The following is a 17,131-nucleotide window of genomic DNA, read 5'->3' as shown; positions in this document are numbered from 1 at the left end:
TTCTTTTAAATAAAAAGGTTGGACACCTCAACATTGGATTGACCCAAACTTAGCGTACAAACTGGACCCACCCTATGGGCTGCTTGCAACCGCAGAGAATGGAATTAGAGAATGGATTCGGTTAGTAGGGTAGTAAAGGCTACAGCTCATCAGCAAATTAGAGCGTATCAATTTACCTGCATGTGGGGACCCACAGTTAGGTGATCCAAACTGTTGATTTGTTAAATGGTGCCCTGGAAGTTACCAACAATAGACAATTCCAACTCGGTTGGTGGCCCACAAATAGGCAGTTAAGCAAAGTATAACAAATCCACATTCAATGTAATAAGGGCCAAATTTCGAAGAGTTCTGACCGTGGAATCCAAGATAAGTATGGCCCATCCACATCACTGCTTTTAGACCAATGGTCTGGATCTCCCCTCCATGGCCCCACAAGCAGAAAATCCTGTGCTTTTAATGAATCTTTAAGGGCTGGATCTTCCAATCAAGATCTTGGTGGCATCACCTAACCATTGAGAGCAATTAAGATCAAGTCTGGATCATTGAAATATTGGCCCCACATTTACAGAACTGCACGACTCCACAAATCATACACTTAACTGGCTCCAAAGAATTGTCAACAGACATGAAATATCTGCTCTTCTCAGTTACAGAAGCAAAACCGAAAGTTTCAGTGTTTTGACACAAAACAGTTTCCTGGTAACCATCACAAATCCTTACCATTGTATTGAGCATGTTAAAAGTCCGTTCCTTTTCCGGTATGTATTTGGAGTCTGATGTGTCATTCAATGACCTTCTACTGTAGTCATTAGAATTGGCTAATAATCTCACACTAAAACCTGGACAAGAGGTTCTTATCTGTTGGCTGAGTAGAACTCTTCTGAAAAGAAGACAGGCAAGCAATTGAAGAAAGCGTCAAAATGGGATAAAACAATGCGATGATGTGGTAGTGATCAATCTGCGGGAATTCTAGTTGGCAGATATTAATTTCAAGACACAATATAGGTACAGAAACTTGCTGCAGATCAGTAAAAAGAATCTGAAAAAAGACTGCCTAGCTAGACATCATGACTTGATCACTTGCCTGAAGTGCTTGGTTGGCAAAATACCTCACATCCACATCTGGATCCTCACTGAGCTCGACCAAACAGGGGCGAATAGTCTGCTCCACCACCTGCAACCATGAAAGTGGAATCCCATTGGCAATAGTGTAAAAAATATACAATGTTCAATCCAACACCCATTTGGGTCCAAACAAACTGTACAAGTGGGTCTCCCCACGTTTGGTAATCCATATGGTGAACCTCATGGTGGATGGGGACATGCCCCAAAAATCTTCCCCACTGAATGGTTCTAACTGCTATTCATCCGATGGTTGTTGTTGTCAATTTCAATTGCATGGCTAGGACCCACCAGATTTATGCATGCTTTAGGCTATTGTTATGTGGATGCAACCACTATCACTGGGTCGGAGAATTTGATCAAGCATTATATAATACTTCCAAGTTAAGGCTAACCAAGTAACTAATCTTGTGACTCACAGATTGGCTGACTATGGGTATGAGGGACTGCAACACCTTTGCCACGTTGAATTTGATGTTGGGTACCCTGCAAAATGTAGGACACTTGATAAGAACATGTAGTCTGTATAGCAATTGTTCTTGGGATGTAAGGTAGTGGCATTACCTGTCCTTTGAGACATTAATGACCACAGGCAATAGCTTCTGGCATGTGATGTCTGAACCCATGACAGGGGCAAGTAGAGAAATTGCATGCAGGATGGTCATCCGATACAAGTAATGTGGGTTATTAATCATGTCCAGCACCTATGAGACGACATGCTAATCAATTTATTAGAGAATTCTTTAAAAAAAAAAAAAAAAAAAAAAAAAAAAAAAAACTGTCACATGAAGCAAGATGTCTATCACACATAAAAGGATAATAATAACCACACATCCAGATTTTAACAGTACCTAATCACAAAACATATACTGAAACTTGGATTGCTGATAAACATTCAGAGGGAATCCTAGTATTTTCTATAACGTGCATTTTTTTTTCTTTTCAGAATTCTGAATTATTTTAAGACTATTTCAGGAATTCCCATACTGGATTAGAAGGTACCAAGATGGTGAGAGATCTGATTTATATAAGCTAAAAGTAGATGATTCATAACAGAGACATGACTAGGAGGCAGATGTAGAAGGCTTGCTTAAAGCAGCATTATCTAAATCAGATACTTTAGGAGGCACTACAAAACTCCGTAATGCATAAGCATTTATCAAAACTTCCATCGCATTATAAAGTATGCACCCTCTATATGGCCATCTAAACTAGAACATTTCATGGGGATGAGGCAGTCTAAACTGGAATATTTGAAATGTGTGCACGCGTGCGCACGGTTTAGAGCAGCAGACACATGACTAGGAAGCAGATGTAGAAGGCTTGCTTAGAGCGGCATTATTGAAATACAGATGCTTTAAGAGGCACTGGAAAACTCCATGATGCATACTAAGCATTTATCAGAACTTCCACACAAGTGTTTGTGTGTTGTCTGTGCATGTGTGTGGGTGTGTGTGGTTGTGCGCATGTGTCACGGGCATGCTTGTGTGCGTGCACTTTGAATCAATGTATAATGATGCCCGGTAATAGAGCACGAGTTGAGGAATATCAATATTTGTTAGTTTGAACAGCCATGCCAATTTTGATATTGTAATGCATATCGGTTGAAAAAACTCTTATCCACCGATGGTAAATCAAATGCCAAAAGAATTATGAACATGTGTTACATCTAGCTTCATTCAGTGAGTGATTCGGCATGCTGTACATCTGTTGGAATTAAAAATGTGACCTTCCTAACAATATTGTCATGATAAAGAGGATCAGTATGCTAAAACTTTCATGCATAAGAGGATAGAGAAATTGTGACCATGGACAATATTTTTCAGATCATCAAAACAAACCTGTGGAATTATATGCTGCATTGCCCAATCTGGGCCAAATTCCTCTGCGAGCCGCTTCAAGTTATTAGCAGCTGCGTCACGAATTGAGTAAACCTGCAAAACATTCCGTGTTTTAGTTAGCAAAGAATTGTTACTGGATAGGATGTCATAAACATTGTAAGTTGTGTGACCCTCGCTATTTTAGCACTTTCCAATCACTAGATAAGGAAACAACAAAGATAATTAGAAGCAAAAACAAAAAGATCTTCCCCAAGGAGGATGGGCAATATGGCTGAGAAGATATTAGAACTAGGTACGTTGTTGTCTATGGGATTGAAAACATGATCATCTGGATCACGGGTAACTCTGGTATGTGGTATGGGAACGGATACATAATACACTACTTCCTCCAATGTATTACACCAGGGGTAGGATTGAATGGATTGCTACAATACATCATCGTCATCATCTCCTAAACCTTATCCCAATTAATGAATTGCTACGATTCATACACTAGGTATATAAAATACCTTTTCTTTTAAAGGCATACAATATACTTTATAAACAAATTGATATTTTAATTTATAAATGAAATGATGAATGTTTTTATCATAGGTTGCACACGCATAATATTATATATGATATTACATAAATAAAAAAGGTAGACACTGGATTCAGCAATAAATCTTGACATTCTGAATATAGATTGAGATTACATGTTAATCTACAATAGGAGTATAGAACCAGAATTTTGGATTCATAAAACAGCTATCATCATCACCATATCTAAGCCTCATCCCAATTAATTGGGGTCGGCCACATGAATCCTGTTCTGCCGTCCCACTCTAGTAAGGGCCAGACCATGGTTAGACCATAGGTCATCAAATCTTGTCTTACTACCTCCATCCACATCCTTTTGGGCCTTCCTCTTGCCCATTTAGAGCCTTCTACCTGTACCAACTCACTCCTAATCGGCATGGTTCTTGGTCTCCATTGTACATGACCAAACAATCTAAAGTCGACTTTCCCTCACCTTATTACCTATTGCCAATTGGTACTACTATTAAGTTCCCTCAGATTGCTATTTTATTCATAAAATAGCAATCTGGATCGCATATGACCCATCACCCAGATAGTGGGATTTGGAATGGGAAATGTGAGGGGGCTGGTGTGGATTTGGAATGGGAAATGTGACTATGTGAGGGGGCTGGTGATTTTGGTAACATTGATTGAATGCTTGGATGACAATGGCCCAGTCAGAATAGTCCCAAAACTGTTCTCTTTAACAATGATGTTTCTTGTGTTGTTGGAAATTCTTTAACCACAGTAGAGACTTTTGATATGAACTTTGTATAAAACTAAGTTCTTTCCTACTTTGTGATTACAAGAATTTGATCCCAAAGACTAAATTCAAAGGAGCAAGCAATAGTAAGTTACTAAGTCTATAAACAAAATAATTAAAACAACTAAATACTTTAGGTAAGCATTTGGGCACACAATTTTACTAAAAATTTCAAATAGTATATTGCAAATTCACAATTGAAAGTTAATTGCACACTGCGCTTTGTCTGTTTGGCCAGCGCATCTGTTTTGCAGGTACAATACAAAATGCAATTTGGTATGTCATTTTCTTAGAGTTAGAGTCAATGTAGCATTAGATGCATGTGATAGATGGGATTGCAATATTCATCCTAACCATCCAATCAATGACTGATAAAAGTGGATATGAGAATCACTTTGATTGGATGATTCTAACCATATGATATATGGCTATGAAAATGGAGGATCCAAATTAATTATGTTAAGAAAGGTTTGATCATTGGTCTAGACCATCTATCATCTACATTCCACCTTTGATTGACTACAACCCTCAAGAATCACTTTGATAAGGTAATTCTAACCATTCAATCACTTTGATTACTAAGATAGGTTTATTTGTTGATCCTGACCGTTTATCATGTAGGCCCTACTTTCATTGAGTACAATTTTAAAGATTCACTTTAATAAGGTGATTCTTACCATCCAAACAACGGCCAGGAAAATGGATGGTCTATCCTGTTTTTACTAAAAAGGTTCTCATAAATCATAATTGACTAAACTATCTATCATGTTTTGATTGACCATGATCTCAAGAACCACTTTGATCACACGATCATAACCACCTGATCAATGGGCAATCAAGATTGATCATGCTAAAAAAGATCTAATCATGATCTAGACCATCTATCACATAAGCCCCACCTTGACTGAGCACCTCAAGAATCACTTTGATCATATGATTCTATCTGATAATGGTTAGGAAATGGACGATCTAGATTAATTATGTGAAAAAAAGGTTTGATCTCTGAGTCTATCATGTAGGCAGTACCTTTAATTGGCTATCTCTCTCGGGAATCACTTTGATCAAGCAATTCTAACCATCTGATCAGTGACTAGGACAATGGACGATACAGAATGGTTGTAGTGGAAAAGGTTTCATCATTGATCTGGACCGTCAATCATATATACCCATTTGATTAACCATAACTTTCAAGAAACACTTTGATTGGGTAACCATTCAATGACCAAGAAAATTGACAATCGAGATTACAAAAAAAAGTTTTGATAATTGGCCTAGACAATCTATCATGTAATTCTCACATTTGATTGACAATAACTCTCAAGAATCACTTTAATGGGTGATTCTAGCCATCCCATAAATGGTGATTGTCCACATTAATTAATACTAGAAAAGTTATGATAATAGATCTTGACCGTTTATCATGTATGCCCCACCCTTGATTGCCCATTGTTCTCAACAATCACTCTGAGTGGACAATCTGAACCAGTTCATCAATAGCCATGAAAATGGTCGGTTCACATTTGAGGTAGCTTTTGTGCCATCTAATCATGGGCCCATGTTTGATTTCCTATGACCTAAGGCTGCATTTGTTCCATACATCGTATGGACTCCATGTTTGGTTGCCTACAACCTCAAAAGAGTAACTTCCATTTGAGGTATTGAGGATCCTAGTTAGTCAATCACATGACAAAAGAATCTTGCCCACTTTTCAAATTGCAATTCTAGTTTCTACTTGGAATAGAAACTAGGAAATAGCATCTTGGGGGCCTTACACAATATTTCAAGTCAATGGGATTGTGCAATCCAAACAATGTAACTTTTTCAAACATCATTTAGGTTGACTAGTATTTAACCAGAGTGCATCTAAATTGTAATTCAGGAACTGGCCAAATGCACCTATAAAAACTAATGCAGGGGCATTTTCACACCACGTTCGAGTGGGGTAGCCTGTGGGATGTGGGGATACACCCAGGGTGGGCGGCCCGTGTGAGGCAGGTGGCTCTTGTGAGGCATTACCCATGTGATGTGGGGCCCACAAGGGGGGTTCGGCCGAGGTCCTAACCCATGTGATGTGGGGCCTGGGCTATGAGATGAAGGGATTAATTCGCCATGCTCTATCAGTTCGAGCTTTTAGAGCAAGTGGTCAATTGTCCTGCATCAAAAACTCAATAAATGACAGAACTGAAAGCAATAAGAACCTCTCATTAGTCCTATAAAAATGAATGTAACAAACCTTATCTTCCAACCACTGCATGCACAGGGCACCGAGCTTATCATCAAAAAATCCTACACCCAACTGACTTGCCAACAAGGGGATGTACTCTATTATAGCAAGCCGAACCCTCCAATGTCTATCTTCTGCAAGCTCAACAATTGCCGGTAGAAGTGATTGGGACAACAGATCAATTCCAATAACCTGCAACAAAACTGCACATCAATACATGGAAAAAAGGGCATTTTCTTTAGAAGTATCCAAATTTCCAACTCAAACAGATCTTTAGGTTGGGATTTTGGACTGGGCAAGTATTTGGGCCGGGTTTGGGCATGCCTCTTAGGCCCGTGGGACTGGGTAGACCTTGAGACAAATGCATCGATTGCCTTTTAAAACACTGCTCTAAACATGAAAGCCATGATGTTCAGAAAAAAGCCATAAAAGTAGGGGGCAGTTGTTGGGTTTTTTTTTTTTGGAAAAAGTAGCTGGGGGGCAGTTGTGGAGGAAGCGTGCTGGTGGAAGCTCCTATGTTCTCTAAATATGAGCAAGAATATCATTAAATTGCCACACCTAATTTCAGTACTAATTAGTAAGCAAAACTACACAGAAGAAAGAGAACTTGAACGCAAATAATAAAAGAGAAACAGAGGCTGAATAATAATGGACAGAATAGGAACCTAGGATTAACAGTATTGCAAAATTAAAATGAATAATCAAATAATAATAATATATTATTGTCAATATGGAGCCACTAAACACACCCACCCTAGTGGATAGAGACACCCTTTCTCCTTTGGAAATGCAATAGTATGTATTTGCACTATCGTATTACCAGAAGCAGAAAAGGTGTACCTGTAAAACAGAGTAGGTGTGAATATCCCCTTAACAGTATTAATAATATTAGCATTATTATAATTTGCAACCATGACTAACTGAAAAAAATCAATAAAAACCAGAACTAGATACTGATGAAGCTTACAAACCTGATTCACTTGATCAAGCTTGCTAATGATATTGAGCCGAACATCAGGGAATTCATCTTTCAAAAGGGAAAGAAAAATTGGAAGAAGTTGCTCGATAGTTGCATCCTGTGAAAATCACATGCAACAGTTAGCTGGTCTATATGCAGGTGATGAACAATGAAAGAAAGGGTATTTTGGGAGGAAAAGAAATTGACATATTAGTGTGCATTTTAAAATTAACAGTTTACACACATAAAAGTACATGATCATCTGTATCAGTTTTTTTTAATTGAACAACCCCATACACAACAATTACGTAATTCTTACCTTCCCTAAGACCGGTGCCATTCCCATTATTACTGAAGCCAAAGCAGAGCGAACATGTTGTGAAGAATCTGATGACAATTCCTAAAAAGAACAAAGTTCATGAAGCATATTTAAAGTTTTAAACAACGCAATAAAGAGCGACTTCATGCCTAGGAAGAAACCAAAACGTGAAGAATAAAGAAAAAGAAACTGCATGAACGTGTCACAAGGCATATTTACCTTCACGCAGGGAAGAATGTGCTGAATTGCAAGTTGTGGATTCAAGATGCGGCAAAATTTCGTCACTTTCCCTGCAGCTGCTATACGTACTTCAGCCTCGTTATCTCGAAGTAGCCTCACATATGCAGGCACCAAGTCCGCCCTTAAACCATATGCAAGTCACCATCAATCAAACACTCATATAGGGATGAAGTGCCTAAAGCAATCAATACGTGTAACATACCATTTCAATACATGAAAATATGAGGCTTTCCTTAGGAAAGCTATAAAATGCATGGTGAACATAAAGTAACAAAACAACAACTATATGCAAAAACTGAGGAATAAAACAAAATTATAACAGAATTACCTGGTAGGCTCAGGGCCAACAGCTTCACATAGCTCATATAACTGATTTGCTACCATATAACGAACACGCCAAGACTTGTCCTACTCAAGAAAAACAAAGCATATGTGAACTCTAATGGCACTCAATAACATCATCAATACAAAATCACATATCTTACAACCTCATTCTGATGGGAGTTGGTCATGTAAACAATCATCTTCTTTAATTTGAATAGTTAACAGATAATTATATTTATTTCACAACATATGGCTCCCCTAACGTTGAAAGCAGCACATTTAGCTAGTAACTAACAAAAATAAACAATGAAAATTGCCTACGCACAAAAGCATCAAGGGGATTAAAAGCATTCGTATCTGTGATATCAATACCTGAGAGAAATTAACAATGACAGGAAGGATGTGAGCTACACAGTCCTGCGGTTCCAGCAACTTCCCTAGTGCTGCACATCCCTCAACAGCCAACAACCGAACGGAGTCTTGATCTGAAAAGCAGCAAATCAAACAGTACATTCTTAGAGGTCAGATAGAATATGAATGGAACATGTGTGTGTGTGTGTGGAACGGTAATATGAAAGGAAAATGTAATGACCAAAAGGTTAAACCATCATGACATGCACATGCAAAAGACAGCTGTAAATTTTGTTCTGTTCTTGCTGAAATGGCAGAAACATTTGCTACGAATATAGAAATGTAGCAGCCTCAGTCTCAGTTTTCTGTAGTCTGTTTTGGCCATTTGTCTGTTCCGGACTGTTTCAGACAGAATGTTTCTGGTGCAACTTTCATTGTTTTTTTTATATAAAAAAATAAAATTCCTGGCCATTTTGGTGGGTATATTTTTAAAAAATGAACATTTCATTAATCCACAAGCGAAGAGAAAATATATCTCTTTTGACTGGTAGGAGAGAAATTTTATTAAAATCAAGCAAAATGGCAAAGCACAAAAGAGAAAGGAAGAGTAGGATCATGAGATACCACCCCAGAACCTCCATTCGAAAAAATTAAAAAAAAAACATGTCTTCATTCCCTCTTACAAATATTGAGCCCAACCCCCCATGAGGTGTTAAATGATCTCTAGTATCATGGACTTTTTTGCCTATGAATTTGCATTGAATGAATCACTTTCTATGAAAAGCTTATCTTGATAGAAGATTTGCAAAGCTCAAGGACAAGGAGTGCTTTCGACAACAATGGGAGCTTTGGCCTTCCACCTTAAAAGAAATAAAGGATTTGCATCGTCATCAGATGCACAAGTAAGAGATCAATCCACCATAACTAAGACTGTCATTATAAATTTTGGGACGCCCTTGGATCTTTCTCCTTTTCTTCTGGATCTCATATAAGGTGGATGGACTGATGGTTAATAGTGGCAACTCAAAGCATGGCAAGGAAAGATTTGTACATTGAAACTGAGACCTCTCCCATGCAATAAAGATTCTCTTTTGTTTGTTAGTGTTAGTGGAAATAAGGAAATGTCATCAAGAAACAGTCACCAACTCGTACATAAAATTAGAGTTGATTGCTCAAGGAAATATTGGGCTAATGTGTGGGCTACCTTTTCCCCAGCATTGGAAAATAAGCTACAATTAACTAATGAGAAGTCAAAGAGATGACTAGAAAGAAGAAAGAATGTTGACCATTTAGAAACGTGTAAAGTTGGGGAGAGTTAGAGTTCACACTAAAGACTGAAATGAGGTTTCCAGCTTGAGAGATCCTTGGTTGCATAAGTTCACACCTGTTGTCTATTTATTTACAATTTTCATTCAAAGGATTGGGTTGCTTACATCGACAGTAGATTGCAGATGCAACAACAAAACTGTTGCACGAGAAAAAAAAAATGTCATGTTTTGCTATAGAAGTGTGGATGCAATTAGTAAATGCAATCATAAACAATGGAAACAATTACCTGCTCAATTTCTTCTTTTCTTCCTCGTTTTCTTTTTTTGAAAGGTAAGGATATTTTATTAAAAAGAGCCAAAGAAAAAAAAATCTAAGGCAAATTACACTGATGATGCCCAACATGAAGGGGAAAGATTACACTCTACAAAGGACTTGAGACATGAAGCCCACCCCATAACCTCCAACTTAACCCTTCTATATACCTCTGCCATTGACTCACTTCAATTTTGAAAACATTGATTATTCCCTTCCCCCATAGAGCCCAAATACCGGCCAAAAGAGCTAACCTCCAGATCACCTTCCCATATTTTCCCTACCCCACCGTACCTACTCAATTTCTTGCATACAGAATCCACAATATAATGGTAGTGGAAGGCAATTGGAAGGACATCGATTAAGAGGCATGCTGCCAAGCATCTATTCTATAAAACAAATTACCACTAACATAATCAAAATGAAGTACAATTGAAGGAGAATTGATTAAGAAGCGCATCAAGCACATTCTATACATAAATTCAACACTAACATGACCAAAATGAAGTACAGGAAGTATCAATTCACAAACATAGTAACTAAGAAAGGTATTCAATTCCACTTGGTAGCAATTGCACCACATGGACCGCAGTCCGCAGCCTGAGTAAAGGAGGGCTCATGTTAGTTGCAAAGCCAGCCATCCAACTTTTGCCAAGCTACCATGAGAATTCCTGTTTTGGCCCAAAAAAAGAGGTAAAGCCAGCCCCAAATAGCTTGCATAAGGCTATGATGATGAGGATGACAATGGTGATGGTGTGGATGATAATGAATAACTACTAAAAGGCAACGGCATAAACCAGAAGCATGTTCAAATATACATCCATCAATCTTCAATAAAATCAGTAAGAAAGAAAAAGGTCAATACCATCCTGTGTTAGATCTTCAAATATAGACATAATATCAGTCTTCAGATGGCTTGGTTCAACTGTAGCAGCAAATTTTCCTAGGTTTGATGCAGCAGATCTTCTCACCATAGGCATATCATCTTGACACAACTGACTGTATATAGAACGTAATTCTGCCTTCAACAACTCTGGTGCACTTGGGTAAGCAATATGAAACAGTCCACATGAGGAAACTCGAGCAGTAAACCACTCCCCTGCTGCTAGCCTCTGGAGGTTCAAACTTATTGTAAGGAGAAGTGGAATAGACAAAAAAAAAATGCAACAAACTAAAAGTGTCAAATATGAAAACTTGAGGAAAGAAAGCTGTGCAAGAAAAGCACTAAAGCAATGGGTTTTCTTTTTCTTTTCTGAAGGGCAAAAGATGATATAGGTTAGTCAACACAAAAAAAAAAAACATTGGACTGGACACGATGCAACAAATGTGATCATACTTTTAGAATCTCAAAAACAAATGCAAAACTCATATTCTTTTGGACTATTGCACCCCAGTATGGATACAGGTATGAATGCAGAAAAGATTGGGGCCGGGCAAAGGTTGTAGCAGTCCAATCTATGTGCTTCTCTCTAGATTCTATGTAACTACCAGGTCAGGAGTTCAAAACCCCTTCTGAATTAGAATTCCAAGCCTCTGTGTAGCGGATACCTTGTGCAAATATCCAAGCATCTGAGTTGGGTATTCCAGTTTTTCCGAATGATCCAGTTATCATGGGTTGTCTATATCTACATTTATCTGTATTCTACAGTTTAAAGAGCAAGATCATGACACATGAAAAAGGTTTTGATGCGAGATTTCTTGGTTTAGCCATGAATAGCAAAATGAAATCACATTTCCAAGAATATTGTAAACTAACCACAAGACATCCAAGAAAATTAGAATCACTCTATGTTTGCTAATCAAAATCTCATCAAGAAAAGTGAGACCAGCAGTGACCAACCATTGAAGAGAACCAAAGAAAATGCACAAGTGAATAAAGTTCAATGAGCTTACCTTTACCAGAGGGATGAACCAATCTACCAGATCACTTTCCTTCATCTGGGCTCCAATACGACACAATGATTCCACAGCTTTGTCCCTTACGCAAGTTTCCTCCACAGTGCAAAGAGTTTCCAATGGGGGAAGTAAAACATGGGCATATTCCACTCCCCCAACATAGGGAATAAACACCCCCAATTCTTCGGCCATTGAAAGAAGTACTTCATCATCGTCATCATTGTTTTCACTAAGAAAAGGAATCAATTCTTTTCTAGTTCTTTCCTCCCCAAGGGCCCGTGCAATGGTTGAAAGCCTGCGGATTGAGTTCAATCGCAGCTGAATGTCTTCATTTTTCAGTTCATCTATCAAAATAGCGATTGGATAGAGTGGCTCATCTATCATAGCCATTAGATTTCCCAAGTTTTTGGCAGCTGAAAAAAAAAAATAATAATAAGAACCACAAACTAAATGACCGAGAGATATAACCTCAATCAACAGCCTCAATTGCAACAAACCTCCCCTTTACAAGCAGTCTCAGAGAGAGAGAGAGAGGCTACACTCAATTACTAAAAAGGCACTGATCCTAGGAGGAAACATACAATGTTCAATTCAACATTTCTTCAGCAGACAAACAAACTGTACATATTGGACACAACTTTTGGAAATCCAAATTGTTCATATGGTAGGTTCCATGGAGGGTTAGACAAACATCAAAGATCTTTCCCATCAGATGTTGCTGACCATTCAATTTTGCCCCATTAAATGTGAACCATTTGTTGTAATTAACCATTTACACTGGCAGCTTGGGATAATCTGATACAGGAGATATCATAGCATCACCAATCCACAATCACAACTGGGCTCATGAGATTGACGGATTGTGTTAGCAAAGGGTGGGCCCTCCTGCACCATCACGGACAATCGACAAGAAAACTGCAGCATTGCTCAAAAGGTTCATGCACACTACACAATCAGACTTAATAGAACTGATAGTACAAATCAGTTAGAACCTACTGTAGCATATGCAACTTGATAAACAACTTCAGCTTACCACATGATAGTTTAAAAACTCATAGAGTCGAATTCAAACTTGATAGAATCAACTCAACCTGAGGAGAAACTCGTTAAAGCCTTTTCAATTCTTGTCGGGTAAAAAACTGGTACTCAGTTTTTCCTGGGTTTTGTGTTAACTTTTCAGAATTTTTATGAATTTATGCATTTTAATATGTTATATCTGCAAATAATTATTAATTATTTAATTTTTAGTTTTGGGTCCAGTCATTTTTTTTAATAATAAAGATAAAGGGGTTTTATTAAGAAGGCAACAAGATGGCACCAGAAAACTTATAGCCATATCTAGCAAAAAGCAAGCTGCTATGTTTCAAAAGTGCATTACAAGAAGCCCATTCGGCAACCAAGAACTTTGCCCTCCAACTTTTTGGAATCTCGTTGAAACATCCCCCATTCCTTTCCGCCCAAATAGACCAAAAGGCCACCAAAATTGCCATATGCCACTCCACACAAACTTATTTCAAAAAGAAAACCCCATGCCTAGTCTCCAATGAACTATCCACCGAAGCGGGCATGCACCACTACACCTTGAAGGATGATAGGATAGACTCCTAAACCGACCAGGCAAAAGAGCAATGGATGAAAAGATGGTCTACCGTCTCCACACTAGCCTTGCATAAAAGAACACATTTGGAATCACCATTCCATGCTTTCTAAGAATAGTGATAGTTAGGATCTTGTTTCTAGCAACAAGCCACAAAAATGCCATAATTTCTGCAATGGCTATCCTATGGGCTGTTTGGGGTGAGAGAAATAAAAGGTGCTTTGAGAATAAGTTTGAAGCGATGGATTGTACCTTCCATAGGGCTCTTACTTGGGTTACTGAGTGGGCTTCGGGTTTGAAGGACTTTGATCCTTACATCATTGTAGCCCTTTCGGGCCTTTAGTCTTTCCTTTTCTTTTTGTTTTTTGTGTTCTTTCCCACTTTGTTTGTGGTTTCTAATAATTATCGTTACCTCTCAAAAAAAAAAAAAGCTGCCACTTCCGAGGGTGGCCCATACCGCCATAGCCAAGCCGTCAGAACACAACCCCCAAGCGAGGGAGGGTGCACCAAAGCGTAAAAAGATGAAATTAAAAAAAATGCCTTGAACTTTCAATCCGCTAGACCATCCTATCTTGTTCTTCGTGAACTGAATATACAAATGTGAATTTGATGGAGGAGAAAAAAGTTTTCAAAGTCTTCATCCGAAAGAATCTGACAACAAGGAGGTGACCACACCTCCAAAGATCCACTAGCAAACCAACAGCCCACCACCGAAATATCAATATCCACCGCTAATTTGGCTAACTTTGGAAACTCAATCACAAAGGAGTAATCCATCGCCCAAGCATCTTTTCAAATTTTAACTTTTTCACCATTCCCATGTTTAAGTCCAGTTGTGTTTTCAGCCGAGTCTTCTAGTAAATTCGACCAAATAGACTCTTGAGTTGAGTCGAGTTTTCAAATTATTAATGGAACCATGCACCAAAATTATCGATTTTGGTCCTTCAATATGTATCAGAGTTTCAGCCCTAATGCAATAAGAATATGTACTTAAATAGCCAATACATCATAGTCATCCTCATCTAAACCTTATAACAACTAATTGGGGTCAGCTAAGTGAATCTTTTTCCACCATTCCACTCTGTCAAGGGACATAACTTCATTTAGACCATAGGTCTTCAAGCATTTTCTTACTACCTCCATCCACGTCCTTTTGGGCATTTTCATTGCCCTTTTAGAACCTTCATCTTGTACCAACTCAATCCTCCTAAGTCCTAACTAATGTGGTTCTTTGTCTCCGTTGCACATAACTGAACCATCTAAGTCTACTTTTCCTCATCTTATTGCCTATTGGTGCTACTCCTAAATTTCCTCAAATGCATTAATTTCAACTACACTCATCCTATGAACATGTTGTTCCTTAACTGACCAACATTATATCCCATAAAGCACAGCTAGTCTTATAGCCATCCTATAAAATTTCGCTTTCAGTTTGAGTGGTACACAACGATCACATAGAACTCCAAAGATCCATCTCCATTTCTTCCACCCTGCTTGAATTCTATGAGCAACATCCTTCTCAAACTTTCCACTCTCATTATCGACCCAAGATATCGAAAGTAGACATTTTGGGAAACTTATTGGTCAGCTATCTTCACTAATTCCTCATTCTCACTCCTATTGTTACAAAAATTACACTCCATATACTCTGCCATTCATCAGGCAGGTAAACCTGTGAACACGCCATATACCAAAATTCAGGGTAGTAACTCACTTCCTAAACTGCACACGTTCAATGAATTTGAACTGTTGGACTTCTTTTCCAACTGTCCATTTCTCTAATACAAGTTCGACTCGCCTGGTCAGCAAAAAAAAACTATTTACGTCCAGGACATGTTCACAGTAACCTAACTGATGAAAGGCCAGATCTCTGACAAAACATGCCATCTGATGGTGGGAGCCAGGCACGTTATCCAAGGCCAGCATTCTCTCAAACCTTCTGCCCCATGCTAATTCACACACAAAAACAAGTTATATGGTGAAAACTAACGGAAGAGACATTCACAAGAATATATCAAAACAGCTGAAAAAACCTATAATTTCTAGATGAAACGAGATGGATCGAAGCAAAATAAGCAAATGACAACAACAGATCTGGAAAATCAAATAAATAAGAGAACAGAAACCCCGCAAAAAAAAAAAAAAGAACCTGTTAACTGTCGGAGATTAATGAATTCCTTCGATCTGTCAACCACCACAGATTCTTATCGGTGCTTTTACCAGTCTCTTGCAAGCATCACTACACAGAATTACAAATGAAAATTAACAAGTAGGAAAATTTTCAGAAATTGCATTTCGGATCAGAACAGTTGGAATTCAACGAAGACGCTCGCCAATAATGGACGGAAAAAAAAAAAGAAGAAAAAGGCATCGAACGGATCGTACGAAGGCGAATCTGAAGCGGTCGATCCGATTCGAACCGACCGAAGATTATTAGTGTAGATTGCGAATTGGGTGGAATGAGGAAAAGATGATCTGAAGAAATCTAGGGTTTTGAGAAGAGAGAGAGAGAGAGAGAGAGAGAGAGAGAGAGAGAGAGAGAGAGAGAGGAATCCGTACCTGAAGAAGAAAAAGGCCGATGAGATTTGTGGAGAGAGAGAGAGCTTCGGCCTTCTGCAATAGAGAGCTCCGTTTTCCTTCTTGTCTTGAGAAAAAAGGACTCGGCTTCGGTGGCGACCCCAACAACACCCAGCTTGGTGGTGGAAAAGCTCGGTGGGCCCCACCATGATCCATGCGTTTTATCCACGCCGTCCATCCATTTAGGAAGCGGATTGCGTACCACCCCCCAATCAGGACCTCGCTAGAGACCGACGGTCCTGGGAACGGCTCTGTGGGGCCCACCGTGATGTATGTATTTTATCCACGCCATTTTCACAGATCATGTCAATGCATAGCGGATGGAAGTCTTGAGTGGACCACACCACAGAATCAACGGTGACAATGACGCCCACCGTTTAAACCTTCCTGAGGCCCACCCACCGTGATGTTTGTTTGGCATCCAAACTGTTTATAAGGTCAGATAGATCTGGATGGAGGGAAAACATAAAAGCAGCTTCATATGAAATTTCTGTGGCCCCCGTGAGGCTTTCAATGGTTGGTATTCCATCCTCACTCTTTCCTATGGTGTGGTCCACTTGATTCTTAGATCTAAATCCCTTTCGGGGTGATGCCTTAAAATGGTATTTCAAAATGGATGGACGGTGTGGATAAAACCAATACATCAAGGTGGTCCCACATATCCCCCCCAGGACCGTCCGTCTCTGCCTAAGCTCTGGTGGGGGTAGTACCAATCCGCGTCCGAAAATGGGTGGGGTGTACCGGTCCACTGCGTCATACCACCCGTGGTCCGTTTATATT

General features: G+C 38.9%; 1 protein-coding gene across 4 annotated transcripts; it reads right to left on the bottom strand.

Annotated features, from left to right (window-relative positions):
- Nucleotides 1–292: 292 nt before the first annotated feature.
- LOC131217143 (serine/threonine-protein phosphatase 2A 65 kDa regulatory subunit A beta isoform-like) lies at nt 293–16,544 on the bottom strand. 4 transcript variants are annotated; one of them, XR_009157207.1, is made up of 15 exons: nt 16,334–16,544; nt 12,175–12,590; nt 11,147–11,393; nt 8,722–8,834; nt 8,354–8,433; nt 8,005–8,146; nt 7,786–7,866; nt 7,480–7,584; nt 6,518–6,700; nt 2,964–3,056; nt 1,687–1,826; nt 1,542–1,608; nt 1,085–1,174; nt 721–880; nt 293–505 (listed from the first exon to the last, which is right to left on the bottom strand). XR_009157207.1 is itself a non-coding variant. In XM_058211925.1 (15 exons), the coding sequence occupies exons 3-15, from the start codon at nt 12,565–12,567 to the stop codon at nt 833–835; spliced, it is 1,782 nt and encodes a 593-aa protein (XP_058067908.1). In that variant the 5' UTR covers nt 12,568–12,590; nt 15,924–16,013; nt 16,334–16,471; the 3' UTR covers nt 580–832. The 4 variants fall into 4 exon arrangements, 3 of the variants coding, with proteins under 3 accessions (XP_058067908.1, XP_058067906.1, XP_058067907.1); XM_058211925.1 differs by lacking the exon at nt 293–505 and adding an exon at nt 15,924–16,013 and having other exon boundaries at nt 580–880; nt 16,334–16,471; XM_058211923.1 differs by lacking the exon at nt 293–505 and having other exon boundaries at nt 580–880.
- Between the last annotated feature and the right edge of the window lie 587 nt (nt 16,545–17,131).

The sequence above is a fragment of the Magnolia sinica genome, chromosome 10 (assembly GCF_029962835.1).
Source record: "Magnolia sinica isolate HGM2019 chromosome 10, MsV1, whole genome shotgun sequence".
Lineage (NCBI taxonomy): Eukaryota > Viridiplantae > Streptophyta > Magnoliopsida > Magnoliales > Magnoliaceae > Magnolia > Magnolia sinica.
The sequence above is the reverse complement of the archived record's forward strand: the minus strand, read 5'-3'. Positions and strand labels throughout refer to the sequence as shown.